At 38.4% G+C, this 22,392-nt stretch overlaps 1 protein-coding gene across 1 annotated transcript in view; it reads right to left on the minus strand.

Moving 5' to 3' along the window:
* DNAH14 (dynein axonemal heavy chain 14) overlaps positions 1-22,392 on the minus strand; it is a 127,630-nt gene that overhangs the window by 73,870 nt on the left and 31,368 nt on the right. The window contains exons 22-37 of the mRNA XM_038761252.1: positions 21,300-21,545; positions 18,892-19,013; positions 18,119-18,290; positions 16,218-16,322; positions 16,003-16,121; positions 13,676-13,750; positions 12,283-12,370; positions 10,854-11,107; positions 9,788-10,019; positions 8,954-9,007; positions 7,564-7,709; positions 6,544-6,612; positions 4,777-4,963; positions 3,509-3,585; positions 2,397-2,568; positions 678-767 (exon numbers count right to left, since the gene is read on the minus strand). Of these exons, the coding sequence (XP_038617180.1) occupies positions 678-767; positions 2,397-2,568; positions 3,509-3,585; positions 4,777-4,963; positions 6,544-6,612; positions 7,564-7,709; positions 8,954-9,007; positions 9,788-10,019; positions 10,854-11,107; positions 12,283-12,370; positions 13,676-13,750; positions 16,003-16,121; positions 16,218-16,322; positions 18,119-18,290; positions 18,892-19,013; positions 21,300-21,545 (2,208 nt within the window). The remainder of the gene's footprint in view (positions 1-677; positions 768-2,396; positions 2,569-3,508; positions 3,586-4,776; positions 4,964-6,543; positions 6,613-7,563; positions 7,710-8,953; positions 9,008-9,787; positions 10,020-10,853; positions 11,108-12,282; positions 12,371-13,675; positions 13,751-16,002; positions 16,122-16,217; positions 16,323-18,118; positions 18,291-18,891; positions 19,014-21,299; positions 21,546-22,392) is intronic.

Here is a 22,392-nt window from a genome sequence, read left to right on the forward strand (position 1 = left end):
CCTCACTCCTGTTCCCTTCTCTCTCCTTACGTGTGCGGAAAGAGAAGAGGGAAGAGGAAAATGTGTGTGGGGGTGGGCGGAGAGGGGAGAGTAGTGGGAGAAGAGGGAAGTGGAGAGGTAGGGGAGAGAGGGAAGCAACTCTCCAAAAAGCAGCAGAGTGCCTGCTGGGCTGAGGAAGATAGGAGTGAGAGAAGAAACTGATTGGGGTAATGAGGAATAAAGAAGTGAATGGACAAGAGAAAAAGGATAGCCTAAGAGGAGGGTGGAAAAGTTGGCAGGTAAGTTAGGGTAGAGATTCCCTCAGAGCAGGACAGAGCCAGGGAAAGAGTTCCAGTAGGCAATCACTCAAGGGGAGTGGAGGAGTGAGTGATTTGTGAAGCGGGGAGGGAAGACAGGGCTGGGGGTGGGTGGGGAGAGGGAAAGGCGGGGGGAGAGAGAGACCACAAGCACGCAACAATGAGGGTTTTAAGGTAAAAATGTGAATTTATATTTCTTTATATCATCTGAGTGAGGGTATCCCATAATGGGAGAAGGTGAGTGAAGCTTGCGGGAGTAACGAATTCCCCATGAAGTAGTTAATTCTTTAGGAGAAAATTTGATTTAGAGTACTGGGAATTTTTATGTTTAGATGCTGTTTACTTTTTGATAATGTATTACTTCCCTCTCTCTACACTTACCTGAATCTGATTGTGAAATTGTATAACCTTCTCTTTCTGAGATGACCAAGGCTGCAAACCTAACTGATGTGTTACAATAGATATTGCTTTCTAAATGAGAAAAAACACAAAAGTTAATGCATTTACACAATCTAGAAAACACCTAACTAGCTATTCCTCGCTCCAATTGCCTTAAATAGGTAACAGAAGCAATTCCAGTAGCTTTGGTTGACAGGATAGGAATGATGCCACAGAACTTCTAGTCTGCCATAATTCTGGTTTTGCACTAAAATAATGAAGCATATTGCAAGATGCATGAATACTGTACACTATCAATGTACTTTCTTTTGAAAATGATTTGCAAGCTTAACTTCAATGCTCTAGATTAAAGAAATCTCAAGTGGACAATCATTATGTGCAAATGAGAAACTAGTGCAGATATAACCTAAAAGGCAGTTTAAGTACAGTAAACTGCAATGTAGCCTAATGAATATACAATGGTTGTATGTGTGGTGGTGGGGACTCCTGGACTCCTATGAGTCAGATTTGGGGCTCTGTACTCTGAGCTAGAAGCAATAATTTTTAGCTTGTGTTCAGAACTGAGGTGCAAGGGGGAAAGGTACTACATTTTTAAGAGAACATTATGAGTTTGATACAGTCTACCTTTTAAATATTTTAGTCCTTTAAAATAAATGTAGTATTTATTTTATAAAACCTGCACTTTATGAAACCTCAGTAAAGACACACAATAGGTCCCAATTCTTGATTCTGGTAAGCTGCTTAGAGGCTCCTGGTCTCCCCCAAATGATAAGAAAAGGATCCCTTCTTCCTTCTGCATCTACGTTCTCAGAGTTGGAACAGCGTATTTTTAGCCCACTTCTGTCTTAGAATGAGACTGAAGGAGAGATGAGAATACTTGAGTTCTGGAAGGTGGTCTGGGGAAATAAGCTCTTTTTCTAGGACTGGAAAATGGGACTGGGCATTCCTTATATGTGCTTAAGCTATAATGTGAGAGCAGGATTTTGTCTTCCAGATCCCACTGTCATACATGAAGTTTACTGCTGTAGCCAAAGCTTGTTATTTGGCCCTTACGCATACTGAATGATTCTAATATGAATAAAGCATTATATTTAGGACTCTAATCTCATTTTCTCAATATCTGGGCCAATAATCCTTAATTGTAATGATTTTGTCTTGTCACTTTACTTTTTATGATTTGTTAAATGACTCCATTAAATTGGAAATAGTCTCTAATAAAAAAGGGGTCTATGTTTGAGTCACGTTTCCAATTAGAAGGAGACTTATTGGAAAGATGGAAATAGTGTAACTACTAGGAAGTGACCTTTGCCTGAATAAGTTTGATTTTCTAACCCCATGGATTTGTCTTGAATGGCAGAGAGTCTCCCTACTCATTTGTCTGTGGTCTTTGAGGCAAACAGAACATAGCTACAGGCAAAACAGTATCACCATGTATGGTTCCTTGGACCCCCCCCTACTCGACTGAAGGGAACACCACCCTGGGCAATTAAGGAATGCCAAGATCCATGCAGTTGAATTGTTTCATCTGCAATCTCATTTCTCCTGACCTGATGGTCACCCAGAAAACTGTTATCCAATTCTCTTTTAAAATATATTAATTCTTTTTAAAAAAAAATGAATACACTTGCTATTGGCAGGAAGGGTTGAAAGAATCCAAGAGCAGACTTAAAAAGTTTCCTTTCTTAAATTACACGTTAGTACCTCTAAGATGGGATAGTTTACTACTGGAACTGCAACTCCAGGGAAAATGTCTTTCATAATATTTTCAAATAAAGGGACATCTTCAGGTAGAAACTTGGGCAAACTAGCTTCTTTCATTGCCCTGATAATGATCTGAGTTTCTTGTTCTTCAGTAAGAATCTCACAACTTGTGCTATAAAGGTGGAAAAAGGTAACAGTTATAAGAATTGAGATGTGGGTTGCTAATTCAAGCTACTGTCACTATTTCAGCTGAATGAATAACAATCTAAAAAAGCAAATTAAATCAAATAGTCCAAAAACTGATCAAGTTACCTAAAAGGGTTTTAGTTTTTATGCCCTTTGACTTTGATTTAGGGGATTAGTCATCAATATTAGGTGCCATGAACATGATATCACACCTTAAGGGACAGCTTGGGGTTAAAAGTCTTGTGCCTAAGCTATCTTTTCTTTTGACGCTTTCATATCTAAGGATTGAGAAGCACTTCATAAACTACATAAATATAAAAATAATTAAGTTAATTAAATAATAATATTCCAAGAATTATCTTAATCTTTTGGCAAGTCAGGTGACCTACCGAACAATCAGTCAAGGAGGGGAATTTTTTTTCTGAGAATTCTCTTGATGAAAACTCCTTTTTTGGCCCAAATTTGCACAGAGCAAATTTAGTGTTAAACATCAAGATTATGTAAATGAAGATATACAAATGTAATGAAATATAACATATATGGTGATGTCATGCAGCAGAAGACATACCCCTAAATTCTGTTGACATCCCCAAGGACTCTGAGGTCCCTGAGATTTGTTTAAGAGAGAAAAAGAACACCTAGGCAGTTAGTCTGATATTATGTTAGGTAGTTAATATATGTTTAAACATTTACACAAGATATCAAATAGCATTATATGAGAGCACTGCATGCCACTGTTTAACCTAAAGAGTAAATAACGACAAGTATGTTTAAAGACAGTCACTCTTGATTTTGATTTCATCCGATCAATCAAACTAGCAGCAAACAGTTAATCACTGGCCAATCATGCAAACTGGTACCACACATTGCCATGAGCACTTAGAGACACATTTTCTAATATGGCTCATTTTCTTAACTTGACTCACTTTTTGAATTCCAGTTTCTTCTGTCCAGCCATTATCAGCACCGTCTTTATGGCTCTCATACCGAAATCATAATGATCCTAGTGAATACCAATAGATTTTTCTTCAGATGTTAGAAATATTAGGGTAAAATGAAAATTTACACATAAATCCACTTTTCATGTGATTTCAAGCAGAACTATGTCCCAAGGTAAAACCTTGAAATATTCTATATGTAGTTTGGGACTTCTTTGTTCTAAAAAAACTATGCAAAAAATCTTGATCAAGTTTAATTAATATCTAAGATTAAGTACTGGGTGGCACTTTGGACTTACTCCCTAGCTTTAGGTCCTGGCTGAGATTCAACCTTGGCGACCAAGTGGATTTTTTAGCCTCATTCCAGCAGGCTAACTAGCAACAGGTTCAGTTGAGAGGCCAGCTGCCGACAAACAGGACTGCATTGTATCAGTTTTTGGAGCTATCCAGGGTATAAAATGTATTAAAAGCAATTTCTAATCATCTGAGATATTCTAACAAAAATCAGTTGCATTTACTGAGCACTTACTGTGTGCCAAGCCCTATATCAGATGGTTGGGAGAGTCCAATACAGTTGGTAAAAACGATCCTTAAAAGAATCCTGTAATCTCTTTGGTCACCCTGAAAGCCACAAAATTTAATACAATCCATGGAAACAGGAGCCCTGGATTAAGTTATTCCTCATGATCTTCAATTGAGTACAGTGGAATATATTGGATGTTTTGAGTCCAATTGCTTAGGCAGGGAAATAGGGCCCATAACACTGCAGACTAGAAGCGATGCTACTACTGAGCCCTGTGAATAAAGGAGTCTTGTGTATAGAAAGGAAGAAGAATCCCAGCTAAATTTAGAATCTGTTTAATATCTACCTAATCAGGGTTTCGTGAAAAAATGAGTTTTTTTTTCATTTATTTCCAGGACCTCCTACATCAAGGTGAAAAAACTCAATCTCAGCTCCAGCTGGGAAACAAAGTATTAATAAACCTATTTTTGAGAGAAAAGTAAAATGCATAAAAACTTTCAGGCTCATTTAAACCCTTAAAGAATATTTTAAATGAAGTTTCTCCTACAGAAGTGATTACAGTCATTTTAGTGTTATGTAGACATCAGGGTTGCAGACAGCACACACAAAAGATGAACCACTCAAGAGGGTTCATGTATACTGCTATTGATTAAATCGACTCTTTTTTACAAGAGGTGAGAACATTTTATTTTTCACTCAATTTATATAATTTTGAAAATGACAGTTTGGTTACCTGTTCAGAAAGTTGCTTGCTGGCTAGTTGGTAAAGATTAACTAGTTTTCGAGACAATAATTTTGCAGATTTGAAACCTTCTGAAAACAGCATTATTTCAGCAATCAGGTGATAATTAGGAACCATCATTGCCACTGGGCGAAACAGAGATTTTAAATTATCTGGGAGTTCCACACGTCCTTTGTACCTTAAAAACATGGAAAACAGAACTTTAAAATGATGAAGATAGTCATTTATTTTTCAAAGAATGATTTCTTCATGAGCAATGATAATTCTTAATTCTTCCCTCAACATCTGAAGGGATGGTAGAAATGTCCTCCAGGAGTAAAGGAAAGATGACTCTCCCTTTGCCCTCTACTGTATTCTCTGGCTACCCACATGAGATGTGCTGCTACAGATAATTTTTCTTGGTTTTCCCATTTTTTCCTGATAAAGTGAGATTTTTCAGGACATTATATGTACCCTGATAAAAATATGTAAGCAAATAGTCACGGTAATTACCTAGGTTTTAGATAAAATACTTCTGGAACAATGAGCAATGTCCAGGCCTAAAGTAAATGCCTGGCTCAAAGCAGTAAGTATCTTCGTTTGGCCATAATCATTCTAAAGGTTTTCATTTTTGTCCTTTTGTAAAGTTTCATTTTATGCCATTGCTTGTAAAGTGAATTCACTGAATTTGTACAACTCTGAAACATTCCATTTTGTTCTTATACAAGCTGTTCTCTTAGAATATGCCAGCAGATAAATAGGAACTGCATTCCAGAATCAGTAAAAGTACTGTGGATTGGCAATTAGTCTGAAGGAGACTGAGGTTAAGTACCAACCTACACCTGGCAAGCTCTACAGAGAGCCTGGATTGCCACTGGTGACACAGAGCTAAGTGCTGTCACAGAATGCTTTGTCCTAGATGACACACTGACCAATTATGCAAAAACAGACAAGTAGAAAAGTCAGTTCAAACTGAAAGCCCATGGAGCACTTAGGTATCCGATTTTTTAAATGGCTGAGACACTTTAACCTGCCACAGATGTGATACCCATAATATCAAATGCAAATAGAGGAGCAGCGTGGCTTAGTGGAAAGAGCACAGGCTTGGGATTCAGAGGTCATGGGTTCTAATCCCAGCTCTGCCACTTGTCAGTTGTGTGACTTTGGGCAAGTCACTTCACTTCTCTGTGCCTCAGTTACTTCATCTTTAAAATGGGGATTAAGACTGTGAGTCCCACGTGGGACAACCTGATTACTTTGTGTTTACCCCAGTGCTTAGAACAGTGCTTGGCACATAGTAAGTGCTTAACAAATACCATCACTATCATTATTATTAAATACAAGTTCACAAACAGTGAGAGCCTAGAATGTAATCGGCCCAGCAATACTGAGGCAATGTTTACTGCATTAAACACACTGAATATGAATTGTGAGAATGGCAACAGCAGAATTTTGAAGGGAAGGGTGGAGGAAGAAGAGAGGACAATAAGGATTTAGTAGTCCAGACAGAATATGGCCCCAGTCTAAGTTAGGGATGTCACTACATACAATGCAGATGAAAGGAATAGATTTTGACTGTCTTCGTGCAAGAAACATGCACCAGATTTTGGCAACAGATTGAGAGCATGTAGGGGAAAAGAATGAAGGGATAAGGGAATGAACAGAAAACTACAGCATTATGCAATATTGAATTTGGAAATACGTATAAATACTACGCATTATTAATCTTCAAAAGAAGAAAAAATGTTTTGGAAGCTCATTCTATAGGCTTGCTCTTACCCAGGATTCATGGTGATAAAGACACCACAGGACAGGTTGATGCGAATCTCTTTTCCCTCCAAAACAAACCTACAATACATTATATTATTTATCACCAACAAAGAAAAATAAACATATTTTGTAGGTTGGTTATCAACCAGATCTTCTAACTCTATATCTTAGCTAATAAAATAAATATGAGCAATTGCAACATTTTGACCTAATTTTAAAAAAGCGGTGGAAGAAAGTACTTAAATCCGACAACACTTTTGATACACTCATACGCTTTATACTGCATCATAAATTAGACTCCCAGCAAAACATTCCAGAGAAAATAAATGTAACGTTTTTACTTTGGGGAAAGAAATGATTAATTTTCTTTTGTGGACATTAAAAATTCTGCTTCGAACCATTTTGTTTGAGTGAGAATCCACAGAATGATTAACCTAGAGAAGAGAAAGCTTGGGGAATGATTCATAAATGACCAGCAAGTATATGAAGCGATTGACTTGCTGATCTCCATTTCCAAAAGGGCTTAAATTGCAGCTGGAGAGTTTTATTTTCTACTCTCAGGATGTTTAAAACAGGCTAACAAAAGAGGATGTGGACTCTCTATTCTCATATATTTTGTTTAAAATAATAGTTACGCATTGGACTGGGCTTTTTTAGGCCTCAACAGGCACAGGAGGTAATTCAGATTGTAGGTGCAACCATCTGAACTTCTGGGTGTTTAAATCATGCAATGGACCTCACTATGGGATGAGCCATTCTCCTCATTGTCACTAGCGAGTGTAGCCTTGGACTTCAGCGCATGCAGTTAAATGGAAAAAAATATCTGGCTTGCAATAGTGTTGCCAAGAAGACCTTATCAACAGGTTTTTAACAATTTCCTCTGGGGGCCTAAAGTCAAAGAAATTTCACGAGTGGTATGAGTTGCAGTGTTAGAAAAGCACAGTCAGATGCCAAATAGTAGCTAAAAAAAACCCTGCAATTAGTTGAGTTCAAATCTAGTTGCAAAATTAAGCAAGTGAAAATGAATACCTGATGGAGTGAGTATCTTTTGCTGCCTTAATTGCCTGGATTTGTGAGGCAATTACAGAGAGAACTTCCATATCAATTCGATTGAATTCATCAAAACAACACCATGCTCCCGATTGAACTATTCCATAAAATAACTTTCTCATCATCTAAAAAATAAAAACCCAAGCATAATTCCATTGTTACTTATGAAATATTCTAATTTTCAAAGCAATTGAAGGCTATCATTTATCAGATAGGCATAACAAGATCATGGCCCTCCTTCTATGTCTACTGCTTGAACCATCTCTCTTCCATCCTTCAAACTCTCCCTTTGTTCCCCACATCACAAATAAGTCATCTGAAATAGAAATTCAAACTCCACAAGTTATCTGGATTGCAGAACAGACTTTTCAATGACTGATTTTTGTCTGAGTTTACCAAATAACTGTGAGCACCGTGAGGTAGAGATAAGGAAACCTGTTTTTTTGGTCTTGAGATTAGATCTTCCTGAGGGCCTTCAAATTGGCTTACAGGTCAGCACAACTGACAGCTCATGGATCTGGTATAGCCAGTAGAGCAGAAGTCAAACATAGGCCAATAATAACAACAAGAATAATGATAAAATCAATCAAATAATTTGTAATTGTGATATTCCTTAAGCACTTACTATATGCCAAGCACTGTACTAAGCACAGGTTTGATAAATTACAATTGGATCGAACAGTCCCTTTCCCACATGGGATTCACAGCTTAAGGGGGAGGGAAAACAGGTGTTTATCCCCTTTTTCCAGCTGAGGAAAATGAAGGCACAGAGAAGTAAAGTGACTTGCCCAAGGTTACACAGCAGGTAAGTGGCAATGTCAGGATTAGATCCAGGTCTCATGACTCATAATCCTATGCTCTTTTCCACTAGGCCATGTCTCTTCTCAATCGAATGAGTTAGATTAGTTGTAGTTAATGGCATTTATTGAGTGCTAATCATGTGCAGAGCATTATACCAAGCACTTGGGAGACTGCAATACAAGAGAGTTGACAGACATTTTCCCTGTCAAAGATCTTATGGTCCAGAGAGCCTAAAGCACTTTCCTTAAGGCAATGGAAAGTCCAAAGGAAGCTCAAGACACATTTTCTGCCCACAAGGACTTTACACCTACACCACTGCATACAATTTAAGAGTAAACATCAATTTCTTGTAGCAAATGACATAAAAGAATCAGCTGTAGGACTAGAGGGGAAAATATGTTAATCAGCTAACGAGAGGTACAACCCAACTAAAAACTGCACAACATAATTATTTTTCCAGGGCAGTGTACAGTTACACTTAAAAGTTTGATAAAGTTAGTGATGCCTACAGTCTTATTCTTAATTCAAACATTTTCCCACTTGGGTTATATTACAAAACAAATCATACCTTATAATCCAAACCTTCAAAACAGTTAAAGACCACACAATGTTTACCCAAGGCCTAAGGAGGAAAAAAAAACTATTTTAGAGCACATAGTTCTTGAAATGTGAATATCATAAGAATACTATAAAAGTAATTAATAAAAAAGGGGTTGTTTGAACACCATCTAAGCATTTCTAGAAAACAGAAGTTTCTTTTTTTGCTCCTCCTCACAGTATCTAAAATCATGTTTTATAATCTAGAGGTAGTTTACTACCTCTAGTAAGTGAATGAGTGAGTGAGTGAGCTATTGGTCAAAACTTTCAGGTTGATGCAAATGGCAGTAGGGAACCACTGTAGACTTGGGTGGAAAGGAGAGAAGTGAATAGATCAGCATTCAAGGAATATTATTTATTTTTCTGTAGGCAGGAAAACTTAAGAGTGTGGAGGGCCTAGAAAGATGCTGTTACAGTCATCCAGGGATAAAGGGATATGGGTTTGTAAAAGTTGTGGCTGTAACATTGGAGGTAAAAGTGATGGAAGAAATATACAGGACTCATTGACAAACAATGCGGAAGAAGAATGGAATTTAGGATACTAAGATGACTTCAAGTTTATGAATGTGTGGAATGGAGGGTAGTGGTGATATTCACAGTGAAGGGAAAGTTTGTAAAGAAAGATCAGATCAGAAATTCAGTTTTTGCATATTGAAAGGGGGCAATGAGATGGCCAAATGGAGATGCCTCCAGAGGCAAACAGAGAGAAGAGGCCAGAAAGCAAGTGAGGGATTATTTTCTAAGGGAAAACAGCTTGGCCATCAAAGGAATTATCGTTTATTTTTGACTCGGAAAATTGACTTACTTTCGATAGATCTTTGACAGTCTCAGTTTTCCCTGTTCCAGCAGGGCCTGCAGGACAGCCTCCTAGATTCAAGTGGAGTGCTTCAGTGAGGGTTAACCTACACCGATCCGTAAGAGGTGTAATAACCAATCGTGAAGAACAGCCCAAGTATTCGTAGCCATAAGTAAAGTTGGCATTACCTTGAACTACAAAACACAGTCTTTGCCTTTCACTCCACTCATACCGCAACTGCCTAAAAATAATCATTTAAAAAATACCATTTAATGATTTTTGAAGGAAATGCTGTCATACTAACTGGACTCAAGAAGGCAAATGATTTTCTGGTAAGGAATTGAGTGAGACAAAGATCAGTAAAGATGTAAGGGAAATAAACACCAGGTATTAAACTAAGAAAAATGGGATAGATAATCATAAATAAATGAATAGTAAAGGAAGGTTAGATATCAGAAAACAACAAATTCAGAATAACATTCACAATAAGAAATCTTGTGAGTTGCAATCTATCAAAGAGTTATATGATCATAAAATCAGATTCTAAAATCAGTCCTGTAAAATACTGAAGATCTACCACAGAGATATTTAGGCAGAAGGAATTTTATATGTTACTAACTTTCTCCATTTCTTCTAATACAGTATTATATCACCTTGGATTCTCTGGGCTTGCAGAGCTACATGAAATGGTGGAAGACTGAAAGTTCATTTTTCTACTTTTTCCACCAGAATCATGAGTTGGGAGAAGAAAGAATAGTAAGAGACTATGAGAGAAGACCAGGAAAAGGTGAGCTGGAGATAGGGAGAAACAGGGTTGTAATTTAAGAGAATGGAAGAAGCCTGGGATAAAACAAAGAATACAAGGAAATAGGGGCTAGTAAACCAACACCAAAATCTCTTTAAGTGTTTCATAACTCTTAGCTAAGAGCAATTTGTTGAGCACCTACATTTGTAAGGTCTGTGCAAGATTGTGCATTCAGTCACCTGTATTTATTGAGCATCTACTGTAGTAGCTTATATTGAAGTATACATTTAATTTCTTTTATTGCTAAAGACATAGTTTAGGATTCTACACCTTGTCCATTCGAAGTCGTTTAGTTTGAAGATTTGTCTGTGGATTAGATCTGTCAGGATATCTCTGCAGTGAACATAAAGGGTAAGCAGGGCTTCTAGTGTGGTTTTTGTTCGAAAGTGAAGATTATCTGATACCCCCAGGTCTGCGAGCTTCTCTAGATGGTTTACCAGTTCAGCATGGACTTTTTCCAGTTCTTTCTTTGGATTTGAACTCTGGAAACTTTTTACACAATCTTTATTAAACATGATTTGGCTCTGAAAAACAAAGAAATGGGTTTGACAACACTTCTTGAAGTTAATCTCTCAAGATCACAAATTTAATTAACGGAAACTAATAGACTTTCTATAAGTATAGTGAGGTGAACAAGGCCTGCTATATTCTTAGCATCACCATATACTTCAGGGTCATGTCTTTTAGAGTCTCCTGCCCCACATACAGATCCTAGGTCACTTTGGAATGTCCAAGAACACCAACCTTTAAAAATATTTAACATTTAATATTTAATATTAACACCACCAACCTTGAGAAGCAGTGTGGCTCAGTGGAAAGAGCACAGGCTCTGGAGTCAGAGGTTATGGGTTCAAATCCCGGCTCCCCCAACTGTCAGCTGTGTGACTTTGGGCAAGTCACTTAACTTCTTTGTGCCTCAGTTACCTCATCTGTAAAATGGGGATTAAAACTGTGAGCCCCCCGTAGGACAACCTCATCACCTTGTAACCTCCCCAGCGCTTAGAACGGTGCTTTGCACGTAGTAAGCGCTTAACAAATACCATCATCATCATCAACTTTTAGATTGAAAGCTCCTTGAGGTCAGGGAACATGCATCTTGCTTCTACTGTATTCTCCAAAATGCTTAGTACAGTAGGAACTCAATAAATAATAATGATTGATGTGTTGAGGAGCTTGAAATGATAAGTCAAACAATTCTGGATTGCCATTGTTGACAGAAAAAAGAAAACAAAAAAGATTCTGCTCTGCCTAAATCTATCAGCTCAACAAGTCTTTCCCAGAGCTCTGGTGAGGAACTGATCCACAGGTCAAGGGATAGCATGGCCATTCAGGACCACATGGTATTTGTTAAGCGCTTACTATGTGCCAAGCACGTTAGCATTGGGGTAGATATAAGGTAGTCAGGTTGTCCCATGTGGGGCTCACAGTCTTAATCCCCATTTTATAGATGAGGTAACAGGCACAGAGAAGTTAAATGACTTGCCTGAAGTCACACAGCTGACAAGTGGCAGAGCCAGGATTCAAACCCATGACCTCTGACTCCCAAAGCCCATCCTCTTTCCACTATGCCATGCTGCTTCTGTTTATGAAACATCACAATGTTACTTGAAAATTTAGTTTTAAATACAAATTTTTTCAGCAACAAATGCTGTAAAGTGGATGTCTAAAGGAATAAATTGTATTTCCATCATCATCTTACCACAACAAGCACCACTTGTCCTGGGTGAGTCTGTACCCATTGTTGAAATTCTGTTTGGTCCCATTCCTCAACTCCCTTGTTTACAAATCTACAAAAGCATAGCATCAGAAATCGCATTAGTAACCAATGCTGCTAATATAAACCACTCATAGGTCAAGTGTCAAATGTTACAGTGATCCATTTTTCCCATGGGACCTGTAAGCAAAGTAGGGTCGTGATGAGCTTACAGGACTGGAACACAATGTTTAAGAAATATTGATAACAAAACTGTTCGCAAAACACTGGGCTCAATTGAGCCATACCTGGAAGTGCCCTAGAATGAAGTCGGGCTCCTTGAATTGAAGTTAAGCTCACCTCAACACAACTGTGCTGAGTAGGACTTGTGACAAGAACGGCTAAAAGTAGGACACCCAAAGAGCTACTCTTTGGTCAGATGAAATTGGGAAATTCAAGTAGGACAGAGGAAATATTTTAAGAATAAAGTTGAACAAAACCTCCGAAACTGCTGTACCTCAGCAGAAAGAACAGGATGGCAAACTACAGTCAAAAAAAAAGAGTGGCTATTTTCAATGAAAAGCTTCATATGGATTAAGAGACAAAGAGGTAAAAGTGAAAGGTCAGACACTACAAACAACAAGCATGCCAGCCTAACAAGGGTCAGTCTTTGGACAAGTACATTGTGTGTGGGATTGTGGGCTGCACTGATAATTTTAGCCACAGGTATGCTATAGGTGAATTTCACTGTGAGTGACATCTTCTTAAAGCAAAAATGACCACCATATGTACAGGACGACAACCAAAGAAATATCCTGTGAGAAGGATATGAACTTGCTTTGTTTTTCCTGTGTTATCTTGGGCTGAATTACTGGCACATGCCAGTTGCACGATGAGGCCAACAACAAGCACTGGTTAGATGACTGACATGGTTACAGATGCAGTCTATAATTCCAGAACAGAAAATCTTGATGAGACTACTACAGCAGGAGATACTGCTTGAGCCTTCATCAACTTCATAAAACACAGTTGCACATGAAACTCACGGGACTATTCACAGGGTCAAGTCCTCTGCTTCTTGCCAGAACCAGCAGGGTTGAGTCAGTTACACACAATTTGTTGCATCTGGCGAAAGCCTCACATGGAGTTTACGGGAACTAGGCTGTGTATGCCAGCAAATGACAAGGGCATATGCTCTGAAGCCCTGCTTATCTTCTTCCGGCAACAGCCAGGATAACACCTAGATGTTGGGCTGTCTCTTAGGGCATGTTTCATATTGAAGTCATACTGCTTAAGGGATGCTTTTGCAATTCTTTGAAAATTTTCCAGTAAGGAGCTGAACCCTATGTTTAATTAAAGTGGGAAAGCAGCTATCAATATGTTACAAAAATTGACTTACTTTTTTACCATATCAAACATGCTGTTCTCCACAGTTAACAGCCACTGCTCTACAGCTGCTCTTACCCGGATTTTCCTATAAATATAGATTTGCATAGAACAGAATTATGGAAACTCCTTTCACATACATTCTATTTTAACTTACAGTCTAAAAAATTTTATATTTCTCGGGTAGAATTTTGTAGGAATGCTGTCAAATGCAAATATTTTGCCATTTTTAAAGCCTTTGACTACAATAATGGCTTCTTAAAATCCTGCACATTCTGGCAGGATCGCTAAGCTTTACAAAACCTTGTCCTCAGTGGTGAGAGGCATGTTCAGTGGGTCACTGAAGTGCTCCTGTAATTGTTGCAAGATTCCCTTTTGTTTTTAATAAAGGTAGATCAATCTAGACTCATCAGTGGAGAAGTGATCACGCCCATGGTGCTATGTCGTTTCTTCAAGTTTGGTGGCTGGAAGCATAGCCCTGAATCTCTTCAGCATGTTCTTTAGCTCGATCTGCCTTGTCTCACCAAAAGCTTTTGCTGAAAGCTTCCCCTGTATAGTGATAAGGAGTTTTGAGGGGTGATAAAGCATTTCTTTCTTTGCAGCAAGGAGTTCTTTTAAACAGTTATTTTCATGGAAAAAATCTCAGTAGTGGTATTTCATGAAAACAACAGCCTTGATGGCTGCTTGACAGTATCTGAGAAAGTCACCATTTACCAGCCATGTTGGTACTTTGATGGAATTCCTTGCTCAATCAGTAGAGTTTATTGAGTGCCTACTGTTTGCACAGAACCGCATTAAGTGGTTGGTGGAGTGATGGACAGCAAGGTCATGGAGCCAGATCACCCTGTAGAGTTGGAATATTTTAAGAGGGGACTGATCTCTCAGCCAGTGGAGGAAGGATCCACCCACCCTGAGGGGTGGAGGAGAGCTCTCCTGAAGGCAGGGCAAAGGGAAGGGAGCTTAGAACAGTGCTTTGCACATAGTAAGCACTTAATATGTGCTATTATTATTATTATTATTATGAGTGAGGTAGTTGGAGCTGGCTGTTTAGCTGTGAGTTCCTGCTTGCCTATTCTCCCTGAGATCCAGCTGGGTAATTTTCATGTGGTAATTTCTTTCTTTCCAGCCCAGCTATGCCGGGGGTCAAAATGAAGCGAGAGCAGTGAATTTGGTCATTATCTTTGGAGGTTATTTAAAATGAAATATTATTTCCCAGTTTTGCCCCAAGTAGAAAACTAAATATATTTTTTGATCCTTTTGGGGGTACTTGTGCTAGTTGCCTTTACTCTGAAGCTTTTCCACTTATTCATTTTCCTTATCTTGTTGACCTCTTTCCTCTCATTAGGTTCTTGAATATGATTATTTTGTGATAGCTTCCACCAAGGTTTCCATCCTCCTTTAGATACTTTACAACTCTTTCCTCAATCATTAATAAAAGTTAAATCAAGCATTAACCAGCCCTACTTGATTTTTCTCCTTTATCTCCTAGGAAACAGAAATGAAATCTGTAAACTTCCCTATTGATTTGTGGCCAACTGAATTGGGTTTCCAGGACATATCTATGTAGTTAAAGTCACCCATAATGAGTTCTTTATCCATCTTTGCCATACTGAATTGATTAAGGAAATCCTAATTGCTCTTTTCTTAGTTTGGAATCAATGATAAACTGCCATTATGTCATTACCCTTGGACTTTTCATCTTTCACTTTAACCCAGACATTCTTTACTTGACGCTCTTCTGTCTTTTGGGCCTTAGACCAAGTGCAGCTCATGATGTACATGAAATTCCCTCCTCGTTTCTATCCCTGCCTGACTTTCCTAAACAATTGAAACCCATGCAACCTATCACTCCTGTCACCCTGTTACTCTCTTATCTGCAGTCCTATGCTACAGCCTGCTTTTCGGTCTATTTCCCACGCTCCTTGCATTTTATATTTACCCAGAAGATAAAATTTAGGCAGTTCTATCTCCAAAACATCATTTATGTTTTAAAGGTGAACTCAAAAATTTCTAGTACCTGTGCTTAATGTGTTCAAAGGAACCATCATTGTTTTAAATGTTCAGATATAGTCTTAAAGATGATATGCAGGACCTGCAATTTGGTTTGGCAATGTAGCATTATCTCTGTATTTAAGTTCCTTATTGTTTATTATTCTAGCAATTTCCCCCAAATGTAGTCTCTGAAATTTCACAGGTAGGTACTTCTCCGGTGAAGAGAATTAGGATTATCTGTTTTTAAATATTTGTATACATTATTTTGAATTTGTAAATAAAATGTGTCTTAAAATGTACCAAGATAACTGTATTTATCTGAAGTATTAATTGACATTTATACTATACTTTGGCACCAGAAGTGTTTCTCCTTCAGCAGAAATGATGTATACCACCATGGGAGGGCTCCTTTCTTGCCTGCATATATACAACTGCCTTATATTCTCAAAACATTTCACAAGGTGAGGCTGTGGATGGGTGATGAAAGAAAACAGCATCAGGAAACCTTAATATTGCCATAAAGTTACTAAAAAAATTGGGCTCTCATAATGTTTCTAAATTACCTGTACAGCCTCAGGATTCTTGCTTTCAGCTAAAATGTCAAGAAGTTCAGCATTGCTGAGAAAGTAGAATCTTGGGAAAATCATCCTTTTAGTATCAAAATAATCCTGCCTCCCCAAACAAGAGAAAAATCAGAACAAGAGAAATTAAAACCAATACACTTTGATCTACTCATAATACATACAGTATACATTTTAGTTGATATACATCGTTTCCAAACTGGACTGGCACTTCTTTAATTGCCATATAATTCAAGCATGGCTGCTCCATGACCCCCACCTTCCTTCTGGCACACAAACTCCAGAAAAGTGGGGCTGTGTCAGGTCTATCAATTGTATTTACTGAGCGCTTACTGTGTGCAAAGCACTGTAATAAGTGCTTGGGAGAGTAAAGCAGAATTGGTAAACACGTTCCCTACCTACAAAGACCTTACAGCTTAGAGGGGAAGACGGACATTAGTATAAATAAATTACAGATATGTACATAAGTGCTGTGGGGTTGAGGGAGGAATGAATAAAGGATGCCAATCCAAGTGCAAGGGAGACACAGTGGGAGACAGGAGTGGAAAAAGAGGAAATGAGGGCTTAGTCAGTGAAGGCCTCTTGGAGGAGATATGCTTTTAATATGGCTTTCACTATAGGGAGAATGATCATCTGTTGGATATAAAGAGGGAGGGGAGTTCCACACCAGAGGTGGGTGGGAAGTGGGCAAGCGGTTGGTGGCAAAATAGACAAAATTAAGGTACAGTGAGTTAGTTGGCATTAGCAGAGTAAAATGTGCAGGCTTGGTTATAGTAAGAAATACTAAAAAAAACCTCCAAAGAGGTAAGGTAGGAGGAGGGCAAGGTGACAGTGATCTAAAGCTCAGTAAGGAGTTTCTGTTTGATGCAGTGGTGGATGAGCAAGCACTATAAGTTCTTGAGAAGTGGGTAAACATGGACTGAATGTTTTTGTAGAAAATGATCCAGGCAGCAGAGCGAAGTATGAACTGGAGTGGAGAGACAGGTGGCAGGGAGGTCGGCAAAGAGGCTGGTGAAGTAGCCAAGGAGGGATGGGATAAATGCTTGGATCAAAGTGGTAGCCATTTGGATGGAGAAGAAAGGGACAGAAGATAACTCCTGTTCCTGCACAGTGCAAGCTAGCGCCCAGGAGCGTGCAGTAACATTTTGGATCAAGGCCACTGAAAGAGCAGCTGGGATGGGCCCTTACATATAGTTTTTTCTGTGTCTCTGTCCTGCAGGCATTTCTTAGAAATAGATAATAATAATAATAATAATAATGACATTTGTTAAGCGCTTACTATGTGCAAAGCACTGTTCTAAGCACTGGGGGGATACAAGGTGATCAGGTTGCCCCACGTGGGACTCACAGTCTTAATCCCCATTTAACAAATGAGGGAACCGAGGCTCAGAGAAGTTAAGTGACTTGCCCAAGTCACACAGCAGACATGTGGTGGAGCTGGCATTTGAACCCATGACCTCCGACTCGAAACCCCGGGCTCTTTCCACTGAGCCAAGCTGATATAGGGGCCGGAGTGCCGGAGCCCCTTGTTGGTCACGGTTTCTCTATTTCCACAGGCCCGCCTGTATCCTGAGCATTCTGAACAACTAGAGAAATAATATGGGGTTACTAACCTGAATATAAGCATAATATAATAATTTTGGAAGACTTTTGTACTTTTATTTAACCTCATTTTCTCAGAGTTGCACAAACCATTAAAAATCCATTTAAACACCATGTTATAAAATTTTCTTTAACAATTCTTATATTATACATGGATATGTCCACTATCTCAAATTTTGATGATTCAGGAATAAATTATGCCCAAATCATTTCCTGAGGTAAATTATTTTATATTGCGCTTAATTTAAAAATTCTTCTAAAATAGAGGTGAATGGTTTTACCTCAAGGCACTTCTTTATTTTTTCAAGATATGTACTGCACGTCTGTAACATTTCAAGGACTCCTGCAGATGTGGCTACTTTCAGAGCATCTAATTTATTTTCAACTCTTGACATTATTTCTTTCCATATATTAGTCGCATGGGAGAAAAGTTTTGCTTCTGTTGGAAGCTGTCTTTTAAAATCAAAAGTGAAAGTATAAGTGTCTAAAATACATTATCCAAATGACTATTTTGAATGTAACTGTCCCAATACTTTTAGCACACCTATCAAATAGATGGCTACAACACAACCATAACCCATTTAATATTGAAAACTTTCTCATTTCTATTCCATTTCTGCTAACCATCTGCTCACATAACTCGCAAAAAGGCAATTTTTGTTATCTATTCCAAGCATGTGTCACGTTATGTTAGACTGTAAACTCTTCGAGGGCTTATGTCTATGTACTCATCTAAGTGTACAATAAAGTGCTCAGCATACAGTTAGATGCTCAATACAATGACTAAGAAGTAGTTTTCTGGTTTAGATATTTTTTTTTTACTGCTATACAGTTGCCCCACACATGTTGCTATTAAGCACCTACAGGAACCTCTTGCTTTGCAAAATTACTTTTGTCCTATCTGAACATACCTGATTTGGTAAATTATATTCTTCCTATTTGCTTCTGGAAAAGCCTGCTTCATCCTTAGAACACCATTTTATATCTTATTTAGGCAAAATCAAAAATAGAAGATTTAACTGCCATTATTTTCTTGAAATATTAAGTTTTATACCTTTGTATTTCAGGAGTAAGAAATATTGGTTCAAGATAGAGCCAGTTTCTTTGACAGGTCATCCACTCATCCAGTGTGCGAGAGAAGAGCATTAGTCTTTGATCCCATTCATCCACCAGATTCTTTCACATTGAGGTAGCACAGGGTAAATTTGGAGAGCAAAAGGTAAAGTCTGAATCTTATCAAAATATCTAATCAGCACATTACCCTAATGTAAAATGAGTTCTGAACAACTAAGTCAACATCTCATATAGCTGTAAAGTAGTAATTCATTTTTGAAAAACTGTAAACATCACGAAACATTTCACAAAACCTGGGGTGAGAAATCAGAATTTCATTGTTTTCTATTTGTTAACAGGTTTTCAATCATAAAACTCAAGTTGAAGAAAAAGAGTTCTCATTTCACTTGAAAATGGTCATACTGGTGAGATGTTTTTCTATCAATTGAGTACCAGAAAACCAAAGACTGCTTCACTACTTTCATCCTATGAGCCAAGGAGTATTTCGCCTTACATCATGAGATTATATTTACTTCAAAAGCAATATATTTTGCTTCCGTTTTCATGTTGCCATATCAACAACAACAACAAAACATTCTATTAGGAAACAGCAAACTCAAATCAGGAGTTTTAATTTCTTGGGAGAAAACAGAACTGAGGCACGGATGTGAGAGTGGGTTTCACTGAGACCTCAAAGCAGATTCTGTTGCTTTTAACAGCATCTGGATTCAGAAATATTGGGAGTAGGTCTATTTTGAAGTCCTCTGCCATTGCCGCAGTGGGGCCGGTTTCGATATTCTGTTGTTTCCACAGTGGGTTGGCGGATTTTGTTCTGTGCAATGTTAATCAGGCAAAATCCTTCAAGATCATCCCATAAAGCAGTGCTTTTACCCAGCTTGGGGGCCGGCAGTAGCCTCAGTGGCTACCAGTGGGGTCATGAATGGGAGGCAGCACAGATCCGGTTTCGATATTCTGTTGTTTCCACAGTGGGTTGGCGGATTTTGTTCTGTGCAATGTTAATCAGGCAAAATCCTTCAAGATCATCCCATAAAGCAGTGCTTTTATCCAGCTTGGTGGTGCCGGCAGTAGCCTCAGTGGGGTCATGCATGGGAGGCAGCACAGATCCTCCAGAGGAGCTAGAGCTACTCTGATTTTATTTTATTTTATTTTGTTAGTATGTTTGGTTTTGTTCTCTGTCTCCCCCTTTTAGACTGTGAGCCCACTGTTGGGTAGGGACTGTCTCTATATGTTGCCAACTTGTGCTTCCCAAGCGCTTAATACAGTGCTCTGCACACAGTAAGTGCTCGATAAATACGATTGATTGATTGATTTATGCCACTTTCCTGCTTTGTGGTGAGGGAACAGTGCTCCCCTCCCCTCATGCATATTTTCCTCAGCTCCCCCTCTCCTCCACGTCACCTCGACTCACTCCCTTTGCTCTACCCCCACTCCCCACAGCACGGCACATGTATATATGTATACATCTATAATTCTATAGTGATGCCTGTTTACTTGTTTTGAAGTCTGTTTTCCCCCTTCTAGAATGTAAGCCTGGTGTGGGCAGGGATTGTCTCTCTCCAAGCGCTTAAGTACAGTGCTCTGCACACAGCTCAATAAATAGAGACTGAAGGATTGAATGAATGAATCTTCCTTCACCCACACAGCCTGGTGGTCATGGCAGTCACATGAGCAGCTACCAGTGGAGTCATGTACTGGGGCGGCCTCGGATTTTGTCGCATGATTGTGAGGGGGGAGGTGGTACTATCCTGGACTGTAGCTCAACCCCTTCACCTCAGGATGGGCAGTGCAGGTAGAATACCCAGACAACTTTGTAAGCCAACCCAACACCTCTTAAGCAAATCAAAATCCTGTCAAGGACTCACTCCGTTAGTTCTATGTAAATTAATCTAAAAACCAAGGCTACCTTATGAGGAGACTTTTTGGTAGCCCACTCCAATTCCTTTGACTCAGTTGATGAGGTCAGAGATTCGTAAATTTCTACCTCACATATTCAATGGATCTTTCAAGCACAAAGTTACTTGCCCAAGTCTACCCTCACTAGCCAATCATGAAGCAAGACAGGAAATCCTTTAGTAAATTTAGTCATTTGCCAACTACTGTTCCTCTGCACATAAAAATTAAGATATGTGACTGGTGTGAACATTTTGCATATAATAATCATGGTATTTGTTAATTTCATAACTTTGGTGTATGAAATGTTCCAGTGAAAACAGACTTTATTCAAAGCCATGTTATCTTAAAAGAGGCCACGGTCTCTTAAGTTTAAATCTTAAATGGACCACCGTCTACAAAGGAAAGCATTTCTTATTAAATAAAAAGGTTAATGTCAAATAGCAGATTGTCTTTTAAACAACTTAAAATACTTATTTCTAAAATAAAAATACCTACTTTAATTGATCCAAGATAAGAAGATCCTTTAATTGATGAAATTAAAACTTGAGACTCTTCTAATTGAGCCAATATATCCTCTATAGAGGAAATAATCAGGACAATGGAAGTATCTGATTGATGAATAACCAAACGTAAAGGAGTGTTGCTCCAAAGATAAATAATTTTATCCAACATTTTTTCAAGAGCAGCTTCATTAGTAGCTGTACTGGATATTTCATTGATTTTATCTTCATAATGAAACATCTAAAATGAACAATATTAACAATGTAGTATACTTTCCAGAATACTTTGAGTGCACGTTTCTATGAGATCTGCCTTTTAAGCTTTAATAAAACCACAAAATTATAGATTTGGAAAGGATCCTGATCCCTGCCTAAACCATTAAAGACCATTTAAGGCATATGTATGGCAGTGTTTTTGCATAACCTATCCTTGCAGCATATTCTAGCTTTTAAATACTACTACAGGTATGATGTTCTTATATCTAAACCCAAATAAGGTTTTTTAAGCTCTTTCAGTCTAATTTTGGGAATAGATTTTTAGTCTAATTTTCCAGTTGGAGAACAGCACCCAACTGGAAAACCACTTAACCATTCCACAACCTCCTTTTCTCTAGAATGAATAACCCTAATTCCTTTAACTTTCCAGGTAGGCCCGATTTTCTACTACATGGATCACTTGTGCTACTCCTTTCTGTTCTTTCTTCAATTGCTCTACACTGTTCTTAACATTTAGAGACTACAACTGGACAAAATAGGGAGATATGCTGTGTCATTTCAAAAAGAATGCCTTTAAATTATGTGGAAAAGAGTATAATTTCTGACTAGGTGATTTATTTAATTATTATTATTAGTATGATATTTGTGAAGCGCTTACTATGTGCCAGGCACTGTACTAAGTGCTAGGGTAGATACAAGGTAATTGGGTTGGACAGAGCCCCTGTCTCACAGTCTTAAAGTCTTAATCCCCATTGTAGAGATAAGTAACTGAGGCACAGAGAAGTGAAGTGACTTGCCCATGGTCATACAGCAGGTAAGTGGCAGAGCCAGGATTAGAACCCAGATCACTGTGACTCCCAGGGCCCTGTTCT

Source organism: Tachyglossus aculeatus, chromosome 19 (genome assembly GCF_015852505.1).
Source record: "Tachyglossus aculeatus isolate mTacAcu1 chromosome 19, mTacAcu1.pri, whole genome shotgun sequence".
Lineage (NCBI taxonomy): Eukaryota > Metazoa > Chordata > Mammalia > Monotremata > Tachyglossidae > Tachyglossus > Tachyglossus aculeatus.